Raw genomic sequence first — 24,523 nt, forward strand, 5'->3', positions numbered from 1 at the left:
GAACTTCGGGGACCGTTTTTTTAAACAGAGATTTTCAGAATACAGAAGTTTGAAGTATAGTGTCTTTTTAATGGAGTTTGTGAAAACAAAAGACAAAGAGGATTAGTGTGCAGCTCTGCATTTCACCAAAGAGAACTTGCTGCCTGACGGGAATTATTCTCCTCTTAGAAATCCCAGAGTTAATACTTCAGACTACAATGCTCTGTGCTAAAATTAGACACTGCTGACCGACGCACTTTTTTAGGGAAACTCATTTCACATCATTTCAGTTAAGCCTTCACCTGTAAACAGCATCATAGCACAGCACTCTAGCGCCACCATTTTTTTAGCTAAAAAAAAAACAGCATTGTGGTCAACAATCATTTTCTCATTCACATTGTTGGTGCCAGGAAGTAATTTCAGGGGGATGATAAGCAAATATGCTATATAAACACCTCAACAGATCTGTGACATGCTCAGGTATTTTGGATCGATGTCTGAAAGAAGTGGAAGTGCAGATGACATTTAAAAACAGAGTCAACCTTCTTTTTCTCCTCCTGCTGTTAATCTCTAGTGCTTCATCTGTCATCACTTGTCACCTCAGTCTCCATGCTCACAGTGGTGCTAGCTGACTAGCTTTGTAGCAGCTAAAAATCAATAAAATGTGATTTAAAAAAAAAAACATTGCTATACTTTGCTTGTATTCTGCTTTTATGTAATATATTTGCAGATATGGTTGTATGGGAAAAATACAAGTTTTAAGTTAAACTTAAATGGCCTAATTTTTTACCATTAGCATTACATAATACATAAGCTAAACTATAGCTGCACTGATACTAGTACTACTGTTGTCAGCTATCCTTTCAATACTTCATATTCATTGACATCTTCCCTATATTTGTATACTTCTACAGGTAGTCCCAGAGTTATGATGGTTCGACTTACAATCTTTCGATTTTATGATGACAATAGTGATCCGACAATATAGTACAAATATTGTCATTTTCACGAGACAGGCAAACATAGCAGGATATATTGTATGCAGCATGATAATGTATGTTGGGATGCTACCAGGATAATACATCTCCCACCTTATGAGATTCCATACTCTCACCAGCAGTTGACAACTGAGTTCAGTTGTCTTGGAACTTGTATTTTTTTTTTCTGTGTTTTTAGCTCATGTCTCTCCTGAAACAGATCACCACCAGCTAAATGACCTAAGCATGCAGCACATTATCAGTATGTGTATTCCATAAAAAAGTGAATACATGAAGCTGTAAATTGCAGAAAAATTCGCCAGTGTGAGGCAGTGGAGCAAGAGTGCAGATAAATTGTCACACATGACACACACTTCAGTTCAGTGAGCACTGAAAAGGGTCTGCACACAATTTTTTTGTTATTGATATATTACTAGTTCATATACTGTTTACATGCAATAGCATAGCTTGTGGAGTTCATTTCAGCAGCACAGAGCAGCAGTCAACAAAAAAATAAGTAGGTTGCTCATTTTGTTTTCCAGATTTGGTATCAAGTATCCAAAAAAGAAATTACTTGAGCACATCATGGATAAAATGGTATCAATTAATTCATGAATATGTAATGGGCGATTTGAGGTACGGTCCAGCCTTGAGCAGCTTTCTTCAATATACCAAAAAAACGACTACGAATGAGATCCACTTTCGTACGGCTGAAAATATACACTCTAACTTGATTATGGCAGGCAAAGTGAGTGGGATAGAACAGGATGGCAACGCAATAGGCTTGCTGCTTCACAAGGATCCCATGGCTCCAAAAAGAAATAAAATCAGTGGCAAAAATGTCTCCTGCTACAAATCCCCAGCAAATTGAAACCACGGGGCTCTTTCTTAGGCTGCAGGGTATACGGGTTTACAGGGTTTCTAGTTGTATTTATTTTTAAAAAGATATAAAAGCGCACACTATCGCACCGGTATAAACAAGCATGCATGGCATAGGACACTCGTATCATTGGTTTATTTATTTATTTCTTCTTTTGTGAGCTGCATTGGCCTTGAGCTGATATAACTGGTATTCTCAGCAATATCCTCTGCACTTTTCCCCAGTCTCTACTTTTCAAGAACCAATGCCGTTAAATAAAAAGCTATTGTGGCCCACGGGACTAGAATGTTAAAAGAGTGTGAGGATTTGATTCGAGTTTGAATTATCCCAGTGAGGGTGGTAACAGTGGAAAACGGATGAGGAGCCATCGGAGTCCGAGTGGTTTGCTCCTTTTAGCAAGGAGCAACTGGCGAGAAGGAGAGTGACCGGGGAAATAGGCAGCGATTTCATCTTCAGCAAAAGTCATGTCATATGCCAGGATCTATTCTTGTTTAATTGGACCAGGGTGTTAGCATTGTTCCATCTTGGAATGTCCTCAAAATCCAGTGTGCTCCAGTCGGCCCCAGAGGGCGACCTGCATCCCAGTCAGTCAATTAGCAGCCCTACAGTCTAAGCCTTCTGCACACCAGAAAGTCTATGGAGGATCAGTCATTTTTGGCCAGAAACATGCAGTGCTTATTGTTACAAGTTTATACACAATAGATTCAGATCTTGTACGTAGATGCACAGAACAGAAAACATACATAAATCGAGCTTAGCCTTCCCCACCTCTGATATACATTATGAAGAATAGTTGTGATAAATTAAGTGAGAAGAAGTGGGGTAACTCTCAAGCTCAGCTTGCTCATGTGGTTTGGTTAAGTGGCCTGTGCAAGGGAACCAGTGATGTATATCCAGGACCTTGCATTTAATTAAGCAGGCCTCCTCTACTTTTTTTTTTCTGCAAGCGTGCATAATCATTTCATACACTGCGATATCATCTGCTTAATGTGCTATTTTACCATACTGTTAAACCTGGGCAATAAATCTCATCTAGCTTTCTTTTAATAGATGCCTACTGAATAATGTGTGCATTAGATCTGTGGCTGAACCCTGTTATTTTTTTTCTACCACATAGAGAGAAAAAGCTTTCCTGTGATTCGGTCATTTGCTCCCACAGGATAACGTCTTTATGCCCCTCAGTGCTCCTGAGTGAATTTCGGTTGCAGTTCATTTCACATCAGATGATGCAGGTGATGCAAGTCATACATCTCTACATGTGCTGCATTTTTTAACCCCAGTATATAAATATGCATAAATGAAAACTAGTGGGATCTTGTAATTTGTCATTTGTTCATTATTAAGAGCTCCAGTGTTGTGCAACATAAAAAGAAATTCAGAGATCGTTCATGATGTGTAACTCCTGATAATTGCCAGGAGTCAAGGGAGCAAAGCTAGCCAGTCTTTCTGGATGCAAATTGTGAAGGAGTTACTCTCTCCACTGTCGCAGTGAGCCAAGCAAACTGTGTGCATCTGATAGTTCACGTATGTAGATCAAATTTATTATATTGTTCAAATTGAGTTCCTCCACTTTTCTGGGATGATGTTGGAGTGGTCTTGTGGAGATTTGTGCTCATTCAGGTACAAGGGTATTAGTAAAGCAGGATACTGATGTAGGATGAGGAGGCCTCGGGTGCAGTCAGCATTCTGATTCATTAGGGTTGAGATCAAAACTCTTGAGGTCAGAGCTCTACAGCAGGCCACTCAAGATTTTCCACTTTAACCCATGTAAACCATATCTTCATGGAACTAGCTTTGTGCACAGGGGCATTGTCATGCAAAAGGTTTGAAACAGGTTTGGGTCTTCTAGTTAAACAAAAAGGAAACGCTACAGCATTTAAAGACATTCTATGAAATTGTGTGCCTCTGACATGGTGGAATTTTGGGTCCAATTCTTTTGTCCATATGGTACAGAAGTGGCAAAAGTACACAGATCCTTCACTCAACTAGAAGTACAGATACTGATGTTTTAAAAGATTTTGGTAAAGGTTGAAGTACTGACTACACTTTTTCACTCAAGTTAAAGTAAAGAAGTTTGGGCTCTGACATGTACTTAAGTAAAAAGTAGTCATTACTACTACCTGTTTAAGTGTCACACTAGAACTGTATCTCACAACATATGAATATAATAAAACAAAATTAATTTAAAATTTTTTTAACTAATGAATGTATCCAGGCTGAAAATCCACCATATAGAACACAAGCAGAGAAAAGATCATGATGATCAGGTGATCAGGAATGTTTCTCTCCTCAGTCATGTTTACATCACTGACTCCCTCTGTCTCATCTACGGTAATCATACTGCTTGACATCTGTTTTGACTTTAGATTTATATTTAACGAAGTATTTAAATTAGCACTCAAAACAAAAGTTTATATATATAGTGCTAATTTATATACTTCATTAAATGTAAATCTAAATATCACTCATCATAAACACCCATGTGACCTTATCAAGAGATCAAGAAAATGCATCAGCAAATGAAGTTAGCACCTGTTATCAGTTACACATCAGCAGCTGTTGTTTCCTCACCAGCTTCTATGTTTGACACTCAGGAAGCAAATAAAAACTGTAAGAAATGATTGTGAAAAAATGCTCCTTCAAAAAAAAAAAAAAAGAATTCTATAGTTTGAGTTTTTTTGTATTTTTTCTTTTTTTTAATGAAAATGCTTTTTTAATAAATCTTTTATTAGGCTTCTATCTTATGAAGCTTAAAGTGTTACTATAAAAAAAAACTAAAATATCTGAACTAGTGTATGAATATTAATATGAGACTTGCAGAAGAAACTTTCATTGTTTGCTACAGTATATCACAGCATAGCTTCTCAGACAGATTACAACCTTTTTGGCAAAAAACAAAAAGTGATTTAATTTCTGTTTATTTTTAAACACATATGCCTTAATGCTGCCATTGAATGCACTCTATTCTTTTCTGTTTCGCTTTGTAAATATGCAGGAACCATCCTTCACCTTGGTATGGAAATTACAGATTAGATACAAAAGCCTGTCAGTGGCACCAATCAAGCCCAGAAATTCTATTTCCGTTTCCTCTGCCAAGGTCTCTGTTCATTATTTGACTGTTCTGCTTCTTCTTCTTTTACTCTTTTTTTTCTGCCTGGCATGACTTTACATATTAAGTAGGGGCATGAATGCAATGGCCCACAATCCTTCAATGAGAATCTTTAAAATATTCCGCAAAAGTGCCGGAGGATTTGTTAATTACCGTTCTGACATCTGTCCTGTGCGTAGGAAGGAATTATCAGAGAACAACAGCCTTATTCTCCTCTCCACCTGACTAACACTGATGACAGCAGATGTCAAAACAGCCTCCATTAATATTAATGATCTCGGGGGTTAAAACGGAAGCCTTGAATGTTTTTGTTACACTGCATCCCTGTCCGGATATATTTAAATATGTGGGTGACTGCAATTTGATAAATATGCTGATTATGATGAATATATTGCAAACAAAATGCTAATGAAATGTTTTGCAGTATTTGATTGACTTATTTGATGAGACATACAGTGTATTGAACATATATCATATCAGAGGTGGGACGTAATGAAGTATTTGTACGTTGTGCGGCTTTTTCAATCTACCACTGGTGTATCATTTCCTGGCTCTCACACACCACAGGTGCAGGCTAGTTTACAAAGATAACAACAAACAAGGCAGAAGGCAACAAGCAGTATGGCTAACATGGATGAGACAGAGGGAGTCAGTGATGTAAACATGAGTGAGGACTGAAACATTCCTAATCACCTGATCATCATGATCTTTTCTCTGCCTGTGTTCCATATGGTGGGTGTTCAGCCTGGATACAGTTCCAGTGTGACACTTAAACAGGTAGTAGTAATGACTACTTTTTACTTAAGTACATGTCAGAGCCCAAACCTCTTTACTTTCACTTGAGTGAAAAAATTTAGTCAGTACTTCAACTTTTACCAGAGTCTTTTAAAACATGAGTATCTGTACTTCTACTTGAGTGAAGGATCTGTGTACTTTTGCCACCTTTGTACCATATGGACAAAAGTATTTAAACACCTGACCCAAACTGTTACCACAAAGTCGGAGGCACACAATTTTATAGAATGTCTTTGAATGCCGTAGTGTTACATTTTCCCTTCTGTTTAACTAGAAGACCCAAACCTGTTTCAAACCTTTTGCATGACAATACCTCTGTGCACAAAGCTAGTTCCATGAAGATATGGTTTACATGGGTTGAAGTGGGAAATCTTGAGTGGCCTGCTGTAGAGCTCTGACCTCAAGAGTTTTGATCTCAACCCTATTGAATATCTTTGGAATGAATCAGAATGCTGAATGCACCCGAGGCCTCCTCATCCTACATCAGTACCCTGCTTTACTAATACACTTGTGGCTGAATGAGCACAAATCTCCACAAGAACACTCTAACATCATCCCAGAAAAGTGAAGGAACTCATTTTGATCAATATAATAAATTTGATCAATATAATTAAAAAAGTGTATAGCATGAATTTAATTTATTTTATATTGTTTTTGACATAGAATTTCTATTTAAACCGAGCATTTTATTTAAAATTGTAAAAAGAAATGTAAACAGTTAAAATTGACAAATGGTAATAATATTAAATGGCATTAATAAAAGCGAAAAGCACTTTTATGTTTTGTTTTTCTCCCCCTGTACCGTTACTGTACAGAAGTTCAACCAAATCAGAACTTAAATTCCAAGGTATGTACCGAACCATGGATTTTGAGTACTGTTACACCCCTAACTGATATAATTGTTTATATAAATTAACACATAGATATATCTAGATATACCAATCTATATATAGATACATACATATATATATATATATATATATATATATATATATATATATATATATATATATATATATAAAAACAGCATTATAAAAAACATGATGAATGATTCCTGAATAAAAGACTACCATGGCATTGACAAATCAGGTCATTATATTTCCACTTATCTTTAGGTATTGTGCTACACAACGCGAGCTGCAGGAACGACTCAGATTGCTGAAGCCTGACTTAATCATTACAAAAACAGTTAAGATATTTAGCTGAGAAAAAACATAATGGATTGATTATTGGGATTCTGTCAGAACATTGTATATGTTTCCCCCAAGAATGATTGAAAATAACACCTCTAGTCACAAGGCATGTTTGAAAGACAGAACTTTCTGAACGGTTTCTTTCACTCTATACAATGTTGAAGAATTAAGCTGCAGGACAAAGACTGCTGTAGCCAAGGCAGTGAGATTCTATTAAATTGTGCTTGGTGTATTAATTTTCCAGGCAGTGTCATAAAACACGCTTTAACAAGATCCCTGTTGTTGTAATATAATGAATATTTCAACCCCAATGTGCCCTTCTTATAATTCACATGTTACTCTCATCGGAGTGCTTTATCACTTATAGGGAAAGAAGGGAAGAAAGACAAAGGAGTGAGAATATGGGGAGACAAAAGAGAGGGGAAAGGAGAGGGAGACGATGTGGCACAGAAAAGGGAAGAGAAATAGAAATGGAAAACAGAGCCTGAGAAAAAGGGTGAGAGAGACAGGGATGAGAAAGAAAGAGCAAGGGAAATTTGAGAGGGGGAAAAAAAAGAAAGTAGGGACTAAGAAAAGAAGGAGAAAGAAAACTGTGAGTGGAAAGAGAGAAAGAAATTGTGCAAATAGTGCTGAAATATGCATCCCTAGAGGAAGGAAAGGGAAAGATAAAGAAAACGCAGGAGGCACTGAACGCTGAGGAGGAACTTAAGGAAATGGGAAGTGAAGGTGAAAGTAGAAAGGACAGAAAGAGTAAGGAAGATTTGGGAGAAAATCTGAAAGAAAGGGAGAGGAAGAGGAGGAGGAAGTGGAATCAAACAAGAGAATGATCAAAAGAGAAAGATGTAAATTGAGGTTTGAGAGAGGCAATAGGAAGAAGGCGTGAGGGAAAAGAGAAGAAAGAGAAAAGTAAAATTAAAGACAGAGAAAAGAAAGGAAAAAGGAAAAACGAAAAAGGTGAGAGGGAGGAAACAGGGTGGAAAACATGAGGTAGAGTGGGGAAAAAATAGTGTTTTTAATAGGAGGGAGAAATAAAGAAGTACATCAAATGTAAATAAATAAAAAGAGAAGATATAATTAATGGGCAGAAGCATGAAAACAGATAGATGAGGTAATAGATAAAAAGTTATTAAAACGCATAAGGAGGATAAACAGGAAAATAACAAAGAAGAAATGTTGAGATGAAAATTAGGAAAACAACCAATAAGGAAATAAAAGGGAAGCACAAGAAGTGTTTTGAATAAACAGGAGGAAAAAGAGAGGGAGAAATGGAAAGAAAATTTGGATTTTCAAAAGTAAAGGGAAGAAAGATTAGCGAAACAGAAGACGAAATTAAGTGAACTAAAATAAAAAATTAATGATAAATATGGAGGAATATTTGATAAATACAGAAAAGGAAGAGGAAAAAGAAGGGATATAGGGTGAAGTGGAACAGAAGGAGGAAACCATGCAGAGGAGAAAAGCAGGAAGGAAAAGAATAAGGACCAAAGAGAAGAAAAAGGAAATAGAAGGAAGAAACAAAACAGAGAATGAGAAGAAATAACAAATAGAGGAAATAGAATGTAGGAATAGAGAAAAAGCAGGAAAGGAAGACAAAATAGAAAGAAGCATGATGGAGACAGGAAGAGGAGGGCTGAGCTGCCAGTCAGACTTAACAAAGCCATGTTTCAGGTGTAGAAATGTATCAGGTGAAATTACACTGCTGCAGCAGAATAAATACCTTCAGGCTTCATTTCCAGCAGATTCTCTCACAACCAGCTCCAATAATTTATGCTTTACTGCCTTTATTTCTCCAGCACTACTTCTCTTCTCTTCCCTTTCTTTTCTCTTCTCTTCTTTTTCCTTTCTCTTCTCTTTTCTCTTCTCTTTCTCTTCTCTTCCCTTTCTCTTCTCTTCCCTCTCTATTCTATTCTATTCTCTTCTCTTCCTTTCTATTTTCTTCTCTTCCTTCTTTTATCTTCTCTTCCTTTCTCTTCTCTTCTCTTTCTTGACTTTCTCTACTCTTCTCTTCTTTTCCTTTCTCTTCCTTTCTTCTCTTTCTCTTATCTTCCCTTTCTTCTTTTCTTCTCTTCCCTTTCTATTCTCTTCTCTTCCTTCTTTTATCCTCTCCTCTCTTCCCGTTCTTTACTCTTCTCTTGCCTTTCTCTGCTCTTCTCTTCTTTTTCCTTTCTCTTCTCTTTCTCTTCTCTTCCTTTCTCTCCCCGTCCCCAGCCATCCCTTCTCACATGGACATCCTTTTCTCACTCCACTCTTCTTTCATCCATTCAGCTGGGTGTGTTTGTAAAACTGAGAGTGAATCACCTATGAACTCGAATGCACTGCGTTACACATCCATCACATCATGTGTCCAAAGCTGAGCTCAGCTTCCATGCATCACCATGACACACACTTCAATCACTCACACACTGACGCAGAGTGGAAAATGCCGTTTAAAAGCCCAGGCTGCTGTCTCCGTGTGTGTGTGTGTGTGTGTGTGTGTGTGTGTGTGTGTGTGTGTGTGTGTGTGTTCAGGTACGCATGCGAATGTACAGTGGTCCTTTATTTACTATAACTATTTCACCACTGTACAGTAACTAAGATCATTACATTAAATTACTGAGTAAATATTAGGTGCACATCAAGAGACAACAATTAACTGTGTGTCAGGAGTGTAAATGTGTACTCTAGAGAACCCTACAGTTCAAGCATCCGAAGCAAATAATTAGTACGTTGAGATACAGTGGAAATGAAGTTAACAAGGCCCGGTAAAAAGTTTTTGTGCGGTGTGATAAACAAAACCAAATTAATCAAATCAGACCTTGGACTTCCAATATTCTGAAACAGCCACCAAAAAAAGCCAAAAGAGTTAAAATGTGTTCAAAGCTCATGTCCATAAGTAATTATCATACAGCTGTTAACAATGAAGCGAATCTGAGGAAATGCAAATAAAGTTAAACTGATCCTGTATAAGGTTTTCTTGAAATCTTTTCGGATCTATCTGACTTCTAAAGCCATGGTCCACAAAGAGCTTACAAAGCACATATGGTATCTTATTGTGAAAAAATATAAATCAGAAAAGAAATATAAAAGCATTTACAATACATTAGTTGCACTATGGAACAGTGTGAAGACTGTCCTCAACAAGTGGAGACTTTGGTGCACCATTGTGACATTATCAAGAATAGGACATCTCTTCAAAATTGATGAAAGGACAAGACAAATCTTTATCAGTGAAGGTGCCAAGAGACTTACAGCAGCATTTAAGGAGTTGCGGGAGTATCTGCTGAGCACTGGTCATGTCCTTTATTTGACAATCTGTTGTACTGTACTCGTACTGTATATGGGTTCTTCTCTAGTGCGCCCTCTTTTTTCTTCCAAAAAAAAAATCCAACAACAAAGTATGTGAGGAAATGTATGTTCTGGTGAAATTTCTAAAAGATATATTTGGGTAAAAAACACAAAAACAAAATTCCTACAGTATGATGAAGCACGATGGTGGCAGTATCATGCTTCTCTTCAAATGGCACTGGGGTTCAATTCAGGTTAGCGAGAATCATGGATAGCTCCAAATGCCGAACTATTTTGCCAAAAAATCTGCAGGCCGCTATAAGACAGCCAAAGATGAAGAAAATATTCACCCTTCATCACAACAAAGTTTCCAAATATGCATAAATCCAAGTCAACAAACAAATGGCTTTGAAAGATGAAGATCAAAGTTTTGAAATGGCCAAGTCAAAATCCATCTGTAAATCCAAATAAAAACCTGAAAAGCCTTGTGGGGGGATGTGCACAGAAGATCCCTTTGTGGAAGTATGCAGTAAAATTCTCATTCAGAATGTGCTAATCAGGTTTTTTTTTTTAAGGACAGAGTGCTGGGTTGCTTAAGGTTTGCGATCACTTCTGTAAAAAGTTTGTATTTTATTTTTTTCCCAATAATTTTTTTAACAAATTTTCTTGGTATATTATTCAGTATAAAAATGGGAAGATCCAACATCTTGGATTTCCTCTTTTCCCCTCATTACAAAACCTAGCAATTTTACCATGAGTGTTTAGACTAATCAAATTTGTCTGTGTTATTGGCAAAAAGCTGTAAATAATAAGTTATAAATAAAATAGTTTTCTGTATCAACTGAGCTGTAGCACCTGTTGCTACACTATCATTAGCTATTTGCAGACCCGATCCACTAGTAGAAATAACCACTTTATAATAATACCTATATTCATTTTGTTTATTTGTTTGTTTGTTAGTTTGATTGTTTGTTTGTTTTTTCTGTCGTGGTTATTGGTTTTGCTATATATATTCAACCCTGAGGCCCAACTCACATTAGAATAGCAAAGAAAAATGTTTTAGCAGCAAGTGTGAACCTTTTTGGGCTCCTTGACAAGCCATAACAACAATAATTATGTAAGGAATTAAATGTGCAGTTATAATCAGCCTGGCATAAAGAAACAGAGATGTTTTATTCCTCTTATGCCACAGAGTCAAAAATTCCCCTCATCAGCATGCATGGTGCCTATGCTTTTGTTTCTATCACCATTTTTTAATAATGTTTGTCTCCACTCCTGTCTTGACAAAGGTTAAATTTTACAATTGTTCTCACCTATTTTCAATTCATACCTTATTAGACTCTCAAATATGGTTCCATTGTTTCGAGTTACATTTCCCTTTTTTTTTCCTTTTTACGTCGCTATCTGTTTATGTAATGTATGATCAAACTCATGATCATAAATTACATAAACAGATAGCGATGTAAAAAGAAAATAAAAGTTAAAGAGAGACATGACATATTTTATATCAGTTTATCGTCACAGCTAGTGTTGTGTAGCAGATATAAACACTTATCTCCTTAATTTCTTGAAGTAAGATTAAACAAAAATTCACTTTGTAATGTTGCCAAGAAACCAGAAAGTTCAATTCCCATCTGGAAGCTTCTCTTAGGAAATCCTACTGACTGTTACAAAGAGACTGTTTTATGTTAGTTATTTATATATGGTACATTAGATCTACAATTCAGCCTGCTTTACATCTCACACAGAGATGAAATAATGTGAGGTGAATACATTTATTAAAAAATGAGAGAAGGAAAGAGGGAGCGAGAGAGAGAGAGAGAGAGAGAGAGAGAGAGAGAGAGAGAGAGAGAGAAAGAAATTGTGTGTGAATAATTTGTGACATATTTATACACACACATATATATATATACATACATACATACACTTACTTTGTATGTACAGTATATGTGACTGTATGTTATAATGGTCACAATTGTTATAAGGCAGCACATTTATTTAGAACAGTGATTGACTTGACTGAAACTACAGGTACATTTAACGGTTTGAATGCACACTACACAGCCAATCAGAATTGAGTATTTTTACAGACCATTCATAGTACGATATACATTTAGCTTTGTTGTTGATCTTACAACAACTAAAAAATGACAAACTCATGTTTAATGTCTGAGGATCAATCACACGAGTGCTAGAAAGGTGCATAGGAATGACATTTGTTTTCATACAAATCATTTTTATATAGATCAAGTGTACTGTTTATCGTCTCTGATTTAGAATAACTCAAACACAATGGTGAACATCTTATTAACAGTACATGCTTGTGTAGCTTGCTGAGCTTTTCCGGATAAAGAACTCTTGTTCCATTTGCATCAATACATTGTGAGGTTTTGTTAAACAAACTAGAACCTGCTCGTGCACAGGTTATTTCATCTAGAACACATTTGTAGGATTATTTTAATTAGAATACAGCTTGCCTATTGTTTTAAATTACCAGGGTGATTATTATGTATTATGTAGTCTATCCACTCCGTCATACTCATTCCTTTTACACTGAAAATCCGTTAGGTACAAAGTCCCCATTACAACGCATGAACAATGGTCTTATCTAAAATGATAAATGCAGTTCTCAAGATGCAGTTTTACTCATTAGTGGGACAGAAGTTACTCTAGTGTTGTTGGGGTGAAGGACAGGGTGATATAAGCAGATGGCTAATTTTGGTTAATACAAATCATGATAAATGTATTTTACATAAAATGTTTACAAACAATTTTTATTGGCTAATAGGAAGCTATGTCCATGTTATGTGTTAAAAAAATAAATTATATATATATATATATATATATATATATATATATATATATATATATATATATATATATATAAATAAAACAAAAATTCTTAGAAATGACTTCCTAAAAATGTGGAAAGGAAAAAACACATCTCTGATCTAAGATGTGCAAAACATGTAATAATATCAAAAAAGAACATAATTTGGTTATCATCCAGTTTGAGGACCAGACTCACTGAGGCCGACAAGATCACAGGAAGCTACACATTTCCATTTCAAACAGTATGTTTGGTATTGTTTACCTCATACATTTTTCCTATTCTGAAACACCATCCGATCATTAAAACTGGGTCCAGATTTGAGTATCATGGCTGGCATCTTAATTCATACTTTGTACATTGTGCAAGTGAGTCTGATTCAAAATAACAATTCCAAACACAAAAAAAGTAAATCAGTACAAAAACAACCAATTAAATGCATACAGGGGACAAATATACATAATATATATATATATATATTATAATTATTCCAATTTCTGGAAGTCTGCAAACTTGAGGTGTAATTTGCTCAGAGGAAAAGTGGTACAGTTTATTACCTTACTAAAATTACCCAGCATGCAGTAGACCTCACACACTATTAAGCTAACCCTTTTCTTAAATTATTCTCATTAGTTCATCTAGATATGTCTTTTTATCTGTGTTAACACTTCTTATTCTTGCTCACGGTTTTATTATTAATGTCTTTTCCACATTGAGAACAAAACAGAAGCAACATATAAGAAATATTTGAAATTCACTACCAACTCCACCACACTTTAGTTAACTGAATCTTAGCTCAATGCTAGAATAAAGATGATATAGAACAGAGACTGTTAGCAATAACAATTCCCTTTTAATGTTTTTTGTGGCACTGACATTTTTCATCCAGTGTAATTGTTGGCCTCTCACCTCAGCAGTGCAGGATGTGTAAAGCCAACAGCGTGATTCATCTGTTATTGTCAACATTGTCTACTCATGCTGGATGAGACTCTTATCTCAAAAACAGACGCCTTTGGATTTCACTATACCATTATGTTCTATAATCTGAATGTTGAGGGGCTGGTGCTAGTGAGGACATCAAACACATTTCCTACAAGCTTTTTAATGATTATTAATATTATTAGCTTGTTAATATTATATATATATATATATATATATATATATATATATATATATATATATATATATATATATATATATATTTATTTATTTATTTATTTATTTATTTATTTATTACCAGTAAACGGGAACTAAATGTGTTTTTAAAGCTTTTAAAATTGTAAGCGTTTGTCCATGCAGTTTATCAATCAATGCAAATATTTTATCGCAATTAATAGCATGATTGTCATGAGTTAACTTGTGATTAATCACAAACTTATATTTATCTGTTCTGAATGTACCTTAAATTAATACTTTTTAAGTTTTTAATACTCTAATCAACATGGGCATGGACAAATATTGATGCTTTATGCAATTCTATGTTTATTATTAGTGAAACCAAACTCAACATAGAGCATGAAGACAAAATATTCTTGTAAATGTTTTAAAGTAATTATAGTGTTTTGAATTCTGTAACCATCAGGACACCGAACTGAACTTTTGCTACGTTTCCACACGTGCGGTTAATTAGGTGATACCGATCTGAATCAGTTTATTTAAAAGTAGACATTTGTAGCTTCCTATACATATATTTATTATGTCTTTGAGGCAAGTTTTCACTGAGATTCGGGTTGTTTTATTTATGTCTGTGAAGAGAGATGACAGAGGCAGAGACAGCTTGAGAGCAGCTTGCTTTGTGAAGAACCACATACAGCTGAAAAAGGTTGGTGTCCCAATACTTCTGTCCATATAGTGGTATACAATTATTCTAATTATATAAATGATATACCATTACTTATTAATAGTAGACAGATCTACTGTTTACTCTTAAATGCTATAAATTAGTTTCTTCATTGTTTTTTTTTCTTTCTTTGAGACTTTCAGCTCAAATTGTGGCTCTTTATTATAACACCATTAGATATTTTATGATGCACATTATCCAACACAATATCTCCTTTGAAAGCAAAAGTGCATATTATATTATAATATTGACACAATATCATGCTGAACATGAGCATGACTGCACCCCAGACCTCCGCACCCTACATCAGTATATACTTTACTAACATCTTAGTGACCGAATGAACACAATTCTCCATGAGCACATTCAAAAATCTAGTGGAACATCTTTCCAGAAGAGTGGAAGTTATTATAACAGCTAATGAGACTAAATGATCAAAAAGCACATACCAATTTTATATAAAGAGATTTATATTTCATCGTATGCATTAACGATTTAATTTGAGACTCGCTGGATTTCCTTTAACTTAAGGACCAATATGAACTCCATCCCAACATGCACTGGCCGGATAGCTTCACCATATTGGGTCGTTTTTACCCTCTGACTTAAAGATAAATGTTTCTGTCGCTTTTAATGCAATATTTTTTCCTTTCTCTGAAGATTTACTCTGAAGCGTTCTCTTCCCCTGTTCCACTGTGATTTGGCTCCTACATTGCATTAGCTCATTTTATTCTCCTGACAGCCAATCAATGGACTACACATTTCTATCCATCTGCTTTTCTCTTTGTCTTTTTTATTTCTGCATATTTCCTTTTCAATTATGCTCAAGACGTTTTCTGCTGAGCCCCGTGAGCAAGCTTGCGTTCAAGTGCCCGAAAAACTCTTTAACACTGCATACATTTCAGGCAATCGCAATTTTCTTTAATAAATAAGTCTTTCCATTTGTTCTTTGTCAGAACGAGCAAAGTCTCTGCCTATCTATCAGGTTTGGCCAAATTCCCCACCCAAACATATATGCACCCTCACATTCATGACTGGGGGAAACATGCACTGATTACGATTCACAGCCTTACCTTGAAATCAAATAAGAATGAACCCAGACTGGTAGTCAATTCTCGGTCAGTGCATGCATGTGTGTGTGTGTGTGTGTGTTTGTGTGCTAACAGTAGCTATGCATACCACTTGCAAGTGACCTTAAATTACTAGATCAAATGACTTCATTTTTTTTTTCTAGAATTTAACCAGCCATTACAGACCGCATTAATGAAGCTTCTGCTAATAGTATAAACCTCAGACCTAAAGTTATTTGAGCTCTAGACTCTTTATGGGCCATCAGTGAAAGCCTATTTCTCCTGCAATGGCCCAAGCTTGCCATCGATATAAAAAATCGCAGTAATGCACCGCTCCAAATTACCTGAACCTCCGCAATTTAGTGAAAGACGAGTAAGCCGTTGCCGTCTCCACCTAATCCAGTGAAACCGCACTTAATCGACCCCAATGAAGCTTTAAAAACTTTAACAGAGTGCAAATGAGCAGTACCCGCGGGAACTCTGGCAGCGGCGGCTTAGAATGCCCAAGTAGCACTCTCGCTAAATGAACGAGAGCCCCGGGAGCTGCTTTTGCCTACTGTTGCAGTTCAGAAAAGATGCGAATATCCCAATATTTCAGCGCTATTTACAGTCAATTTAAGCCTGATATAACATGAAATGCAACTGTAATTAACAGGACTTTGAAGGCTTTTTTATTCTTCTGGCTAGTGTGCTGATTAGATATTCAGCATGGCCTCTTAAGCCCTAAATGTTTGACACTAAGTACAGCTTTGGTGAGGACTAAAAGACCATATTTCTCCCGATGCTAAATAATAATCTGCTCTTCTTAATAACTATTTATGACTGAGCCACAATAAGACAATTTCTGCTTTTTCTTTTATTCGGACTGCTACAACTGCACCGACATGTGAACATCAGGCTATTTATAGACACCAAATATCCTTCATGTTTTCTTCCATCAGGCTGTAGACACACTATTGGCTGCTTGCTTTCATTAGATGTCTCCTAGGCATGAACGATTCCAGCTGACAAACGGAGAAACAAGCATAAGCCAACAAAAAGGAAGAGGCTTTGTCCATGACAATCGAATTCTACCTGTGCTTATTGAATTCTACCTCAGAAAAAAGACTTGTGGCTGTTAGTGCTGCATTCAGAGGCAGCGACACAGAAGCCAGAGTTTCACAGTCGTTTCGTCTGCCGGCTGCATCAGCCGTATTCGCATTCGGTGTGTCTCCGCAAGATCAGCAGTAATTGATTGTGTGTTATGGTGTTGCTGGGAATTCGGATAATCTCAAAGACACTGAGACATTCCACTCGTTTTCGACATTATGCTGATGCATGCATACAAAAAAAAAAAGGATCTCTCATTATTTCATCATTTATCAGCCTCAACATCCATAATAATGCATATATAACCTTCGTCCCATCTGTGAGGTACAGAACCAGGCTGTGCATGCTGTGGTGGGTGGTGTCTGCTGTACTCTCCCGTAAAGCAGATGAAATAGTCATTCCTAGTACTACCTTTAACTAAGTAAACGCCTCACTTCATACTCCCTGGCCAAATCCATACTCAGGCCCCTCTCTGATGACAACAGTTGTGTTGTAGCTGCTCCAGAGTTAAGCACCCTCAGGCCATTTTGTGTATGCTACAGATATTTTAATACGTGCTTACTCACCTACCAGTGTGCTCATGTTCCTGACGTTTAGGGAGAACTCCAAAAACAAATGAGAAGCAAGGAAGTGTGTAGCAGGCTTTGAATGCTAAATAACGCTGTTCCAGACGTTTCTTTATGCTGTCCAATTTTTTTTGTTTCTGTTTCATTTCTTTGTTGATTCTGGAGTGCAGCGACCTGTGTGAGAAGAGCTGTGTTTGTAGAGCACATCGCACCGGGCATGACGTGTCTTTATACAGGGAGAAGGCTATAGATTCGAAATACTACCACACATAACATAGTTATTCAACTGATCCACAGAGGTAGGGAGTGTATTTGTGTGTAGGGGATAGACATATGTTCACCCTTTAATGTCCATTGTACCTTTTTCCCCCTTATTCAATCTCTTGGTTTCACACTATAACCTGCTAGGCTGTTAAAAAAAAATACAGTGAGCAGTAGTTCTGCAGCTGGTGATGAGAGAGATCACAGGAGAATGACCAGACTGCTTTGAGTTGCCAGGAAGTCTGGAGTAACCACTCTTTACAACCGTGTTCAACAGAAAAGCATTCAGATCAAACCATGAGGCAGAAAGGCTACAACAGAAGAAGACAACACCAGGTATTATATGCACACAGCAGAACTGAGACTCTGGAGGGTAAAGTAAAAATTATTCAGCTGAAGACACAGAAAAAAATCCCTTTGTATGGATACTAAAAAGCAAAACTCACTTTTTAAGCTGGATAATGTAGCATAAATCTTTTTTTTATAGGGTTAGTCAGCTAGTTATATTTTAGATCTGGTATCTAAAGTATTTTGCTGGAATCAGACATTGCTAGCTGGAATTAAATTAAACACACACACACACACACACACACACACACACACACACACACACACACCACACACACACACACACACACACTTCACTTCACTTCAACTAGGAGAACCAAACCTGTTTCCAGCATGACAATGCACCTGCACTGAAAAAATGAATAATATCTGAGTGGTTGTAAATTTTAACTAATTAAATCTGTGATATTAACAATAAAATCTTAAGTTTGTATTTTTACACGAATATACACTATATTTCCAAAAGTATTGGGTCACCTGCTCATAAGTACAATATGTGATTTTTGAGCATTGCATTCCACATTTAGTCCCGATTTTCTCTTACAATTCCCTCCACTCTTCTGGGAAGATGTTCTACTAGATTTTGGAGTGTGCTTATGCGATATTTGTGTTAATCAGCCAAAAGTATATTACGAAGGCAGGTACTGATGTAGGTGAGGAGGCCTGGGGTGCAGTCAGCTTTCCAATTCATCCCAAAGGTGTTCAGTAGAGATGAGATCAGAGCTCTATAGCGGGACACTCAAGATCTTCCTCTCCAAAGCATGTAAACCAGATCTTCAAGGAGCTCACTTTGTGCACAGGGGTATTGCCATGCTGGAACAGGTTTGGGTTTCCAAGTTCAAGTGAATGCAACATTTTATTATAGCGCATCTAAAGATGTCCTGTACAACTGAGTGCCTCCAGTGTTGTGGTAACAGTTTGGAAAAGAACCCCATATAGCAGGAAAGGTCAGGTGTCCCAATACTTTTGGAAATATAGTGTATCTAGTTTTTAAATAATCTGCATTTGTGTAAAAGACCTTTGGCATAAATTGGAACGTTGACTGCACCGCAGACCTCCTCCTACATCAGAGACTGACTTTACTAACCGAATGAGCACAAATCTCCACAAGCACAATAAAATCTAGTGGAACATCTTCACAGAAGAGTGGAGGTTGCTATAACAGATAGTGGGAACAAAATGTGGAATTAGATATTTAAAAAAACCAAACAAAAATAAATCACATCAATCGTATGGTCAGGTGTCTACAAACCTTTGTCCATATGTGTATTGTTACACGTACTGTATCTCATGACATATCACTTAAATTAGACCTAACTGCAGATTAGTTCATATTATTTTAAATTAATATAAAGATCTATTCCGTTTCTTACTGTAATGTGATCTGGACTGTCATTCATGCTTATTCTGGAATTCACTTCAAAGTTTTGCCAGTAATAATTGTTTCTTAAATAGGTACAGTTTGAAAGCGGACTTGTTCTGTGATCAAATCTCATGTCTAGACAAAACATCTGAGATAAATTTATCTTTCTGACATTTTTCTGTAGTCAGCACAAACTGTCAAGCGTGATGTTAAAAAGTTGTTGCTGAGGGACTTTGATTTCTCCAGTTCTGCTATTAATTCCAATTGCTGCATTTCTACCTACCAGTGTTGAGGTAGTCCTTGCGAGACCTTAATTTAAAGCTGAAGACAATAGGTCTACATATCTATATTACGAATTGATAATGTAATTGAAGCTCTGTCGAACTACCTTCAGCTTAAGTTGCTCCCTACTTGCAACTCGTCATATTTCTGAAACTGAATCACTAAGGTTTCTGCGCTTCATTCCTCATGAAGGTCACAGTGTTCAGTATCTGGGTTCAAAACAACTGCACATCGGTTCCGATCCAGAGGAGGGAGCCAGTGCACGCAGTTCTGTATACTTTATTAACACCTCTTGTCCAAATTACCAAAATAATGCTGAAAACCCCTGGTGTAGTCATACCTGAGATAAGCAAGAAGTGTGATGTAACTTTGGCTACATTCTTCTAGCACAGAGTTAAGCAGGAGTCTGAGTCATCGATCATCTCGCTCTCACTTTCTTTACTCCATGCCTCCTGAACATTATGTTTGCTGATGCTAGGATGAGGGCATATTTATGCAGCAAAATGTTAATGTCAAGAGACAGCTAGCATACGAGTCACAGCTGGAAATGCTGACCTCATTAAGACATTTGTTTCTCGGCAGCCTGCTAATGTGAACGTGTGTGTGTGTGTGTGTGTGTGTGTGTGTATACACGTGTGCCTTATGTTCATGTCATGACTAGAGCAAAAATGTCTCCTTTTGTGGTGAATATGAATGTGTCCATGACCAGCACACAGCTCTGGTAGTGAGATCTCTCATTCCAGTGACTCGGTGAAAACTCTTGTGGTGGTCAGAGTGAGCAGATCGCAACGATTACTTTCGGAGAAGCTCAGAGCTCACAGCGGTGCTCGGGACGCTGATTTTCCCAGTGCAACAAGCAGCAGGCTCTAAATAAAAAGCAGAGAGGAGCGAAAGGGAACTGCAAACCAACACAGAGCGGGTGTGTATACTTCAGACTGCTGACCAGAGCAAACAGCCAGGCCATTGATTGAACACAAGTGGAGGATCAATCACCCACTGAGAGGCAAAAACAATAAAACATGCAGAAATACAAAGCACTAAACAATCAGGGAGAGAAGGAGAGAAAACAAGAGCACAGATTATACACATTCAAACACAATGGCACACAATCAGGCCTGGATTAGCAACAATTTGCACAATTTCTTTGTAGTAGTTGCACAGCATTTGTATGTTTTATGAATTAAGGCTTAATTAATGCAAAAAATGCCTAACTTCTTTCCTTACTGGACCTAGCAGTAACAAAAAAAATAAATAAATAAAACCCTGCTTTCAGTACAATCATCCCTTTGTGCTGCATTTATTAATTCAGTAACAGAATCAACAGTCCCAAGCAGGTACAAACAATATGTAAAATATTTCACATTTATATAAATAAAGCAAACCAATAAAAATAAATAAAACCTGGTATGTAAAAAAAAAAGTAAAAGAAACGATAAATGTTATTATTAGACCCCCATATTTGTCAGATATGCTGTCGACTACAGACCATGTTCAGTTTGTGCTTCCAGGGGTGTGTGTGTGTGTGTGTGTGTGTGTGTGTGTGTGTGTGTGTGTGTGTGTGTGTGTGTGTGTTTCCATGTGTCAGTACCTTAATACACAGCAAACTAGGGGTTCGTTAACTACCGAGCACACGGACTGGTATTGAGCGATGGATCATTTGGTACAGAAAGAATAAAAACGTACATTTTTTTAATTCTATTTTATTGACCTTGTGGTCCTGCTGGGTGTTTTTTTTTTGTTGTTGTTTTTTTTTTATTTTTTAATGATTACTATGCCAATTTCCTGCACTTTTTCCACTAAAAGTTTTTTCAATGCATCAATAAATTAAAAATCCTCCCACTGGTGAGTTAAATTTTCATTATATATGCAATTTATAATGAATTAATAATGAAATCCTAGAATATGTATAAAAGTAATATACACTGTATTGCATGTGACAATATACGGACCCCCCCGTATTGCTGTATTCTAGTTTTGACGTCAATATTTACTGAAGATGTGTACAACGTTAGTTCACTGTACTGCACCACTTCTGTGTATTCGATCCCAAATCAGTGCAAGCATTCTATATCAAAATACAATGCTGTTGGTGTGCATGTGCTTGCAAGTAAAGTAGCCATCTGGGTAATGAGTTCTGAAATAAGAAAACTGCTCACGCCAGCATTACCTGTTGCATCTTTAGCTCTAGGGGAAGTTTGCCCCACTTCACCTTCATAGGTGTGTGGCAACGCTTGTGGTGTGGATGTGATTTATAACAGCGTTGCATAAATACGTTTTGCATCTAAAAGTGCTTGTTGTTGGGATTTTCCACTTAGCTTTTGTTAAATCTGAAGTATTTTGAATTTTTTCTTTATTGCGCTACAGGAAATGTCCATCAGTTGACATAAATCCAGCAGTTGTAAATTTTGAATCATTTTGTCACCACGCTTCTGCCCTGAGTGTAAAAAAGACCGAATTAGCAGAGTTCACACTCAACACATACATCTGATTTCAAGAACATTGCGTTTGAGCTGGTGTACATGAATGTGAATTTCATTAAAGCTCATGGTTTCCAACAGCCTCATCATCAAGTCATTGAGACAACATCTAATGCATATGTGAAGTCCACTCACAAAAGATAAGGGTAGCTCTTAAACGTTTAACTATGACCTCAGGAGCAGTCCCAGGCCATAGATGTTTTTAGGGTTTTTCCAGGGCAAGTGAAAAAATAGTCTTCATAATAATCCCAGACTTTAAAAAAAAAAGTACTGTTTGGCTTCATGGGACCGTTTCGTTAGGTGTTCAGAAAGCTCAGATATTATTATATTTACATTACCAAGTGAAAGGTAAATATTAAATTTGCAAAGGTGACCAGGAAAGAAGCAGTTAAAAGAGAGAGTGGATAAATGGATGGATGGATGGATAGATAGATAGATAGATAGATAGATAGATAGATAGATAGATAGATAGATAGATAGATAGATAGATAGATAGATAGATATTGAAAATGAAAAACACAGAGAGAGGGAGTTACACACACAGGGAGAGAGAGAGAGAGAGAGAGAGAGAGAGAGAGAGAGAGAGAGAGACCAACCAGGAGAGACACACACAAGGAGAGAGAGAGAGACAGTTAACAGGAAGCCCATCACTGATCAGACTCCTCGCGCGCGCGCACCCGTGACCTTACCGCAGTAGGCGATCAGGAGGCTCGCGAGCAGCAGCGCAGCCCAGAAGCTCGCGCTCATTCTCGGCCACGCGACCGCGTCCTCGCGCTCAATCCGTCCGCGCGCTGTAGCCATCCGCCGGCAGCCCGCTTTCTCTTCAGCAAAACAAATAAACAAACAAATAAACAAACAAATAAAACCAGGCAGAAGGAGTGAAGGTTTCAGCAGCCTTTTCCCCTTTCAACCGGGACTCGTCTTTCTCCGCAGGTAATTCCTAACAAACACATGGCGGAAATAGACTTGGTACCCCACTTTACCAGGGCAAACCAACCCGAGCCCTCTGTTCGGCTTCCTCAGGTGAAAGAGAAAATAAGAAAGTCTCGGAAGTGGGTCAGGGTTCAAATGTCAGAGTGTAATCCAAAAAGAAAAGAGAGAAAAAAAAACAGGTAAAAATAAAGTGTTTCCCAAAAGAAAACCCAGGTTGCGCGGTGAAGATGAAGTCAAATGCCGCAACGTCGGTGCACCTAAAGCCGGCGGAAATACACCTGAGGGAGCGTGAGGGCTGGGCGCAAATAGATTCGGCAAAAAAAAAATGTTTTGTCCCTCTTCCTCAAAATGATGCTGAAAATGTAAATCCCCAAACAAATAATTACTCGAGTCCGGACCTGACAGGAATAAAACACGCAGGGATGCGCCAACGCGGTGCTCAAGCTCCTGAAGGGGAGGGAAAGTACGAGTGTGTGTGTATGTGTGTGAATGTGAGAGTGTGTGTGTGAATGTAACGCACGCAGCGGTTCATGCGCACACTGACGGAAAAAGCGCGCGAACAGAGGGAGAGTTTATTAAAACTTCACTTCCGCCGCCACGTTTCCGGTTCAGTCTGAGATAAAAAAGAATTGATATAGTAGGAGTTTGACGCAGTTTTTGTTCAGCAGTTATTTTACACAGTTTTATTTGTATAGATCTTTTACAATGGACATTGTCCCACAGCAGAGATAAATAAGTTATAAAATGTGAATGTTTAGTGACTATAAGTTTTTTCCTTAAAAGTTTATCCCTAATGAGTGAGCCAGTGGTGACTATGGCAAGGAAAAACTCCCTGAGATGCTATGAAGAAGAAACCTTGGCAGGAAACACACTCTTTAGAGGAACCATGGGGAACTAGGAACCAGAATTAACTAAGGTTAACTAAGGCTCTGGGTTACTGATCAGAAGTTTAGGGTTCAAGCCACAGCCCCACCAGGCCACGGTTGGGCACTTGAGCAAGTCCCTCAACCCTATTCGTCTTCATGGATGCTGTATCATGGCTGACCCTGCACACTGACCCCAGCTTCCTGACAAGCTAGGCTATGAGAAGAAAGAAATTTACTGTGCTCAAATATATGACAATATAGGCACTTACTAACTTATTTAAAATGGAGTCCATTATCATTTGGGTGGCACTGAATGTCCAGTCATTATAATTCTATCATATGTCAGTGATAGGCGATTAAATGAAGACCTGTTCATGCAAACCACAGTCCTGAGCCATTCC

The 24,523-nt window shown here is 37.3% G+C and overlaps 1 protein-coding gene across 1 annotated transcript in view; it reads right to left on the bottom strand.

Annotated features, from left to right (window-relative positions):
- Positions 1–23,762, bottom strand: part of tafa5a (TAFA chemokine like family member 5a) — a 123,298-nt gene extending 99,536 nt beyond the window's left edge. The window contains exon 1 of the mRNA XM_046874426.1: positions 23,013–23,762. Coding sequence (XP_046730382.1) covers positions 23,013–23,124 — 112 coding nt within the window. The 5' untranslated portion in view covers positions 23,125–23,762. The remainder of the gene's footprint in view (positions 1–23,012) is intronic.
- Positions 23,763–24,523: the final 761 nt, after the last annotated feature.

This window comes from Silurus meridionalis, chromosome 18 (genome assembly GCF_014805685.1).
Source record: "Silurus meridionalis isolate SWU-2019-XX chromosome 18, ASM1480568v1, whole genome shotgun sequence".
Classification (NCBI taxonomy): Eukaryota; Metazoa; Chordata; class Actinopteri; order Siluriformes; family Siluridae; genus Silurus; species Silurus meridionalis.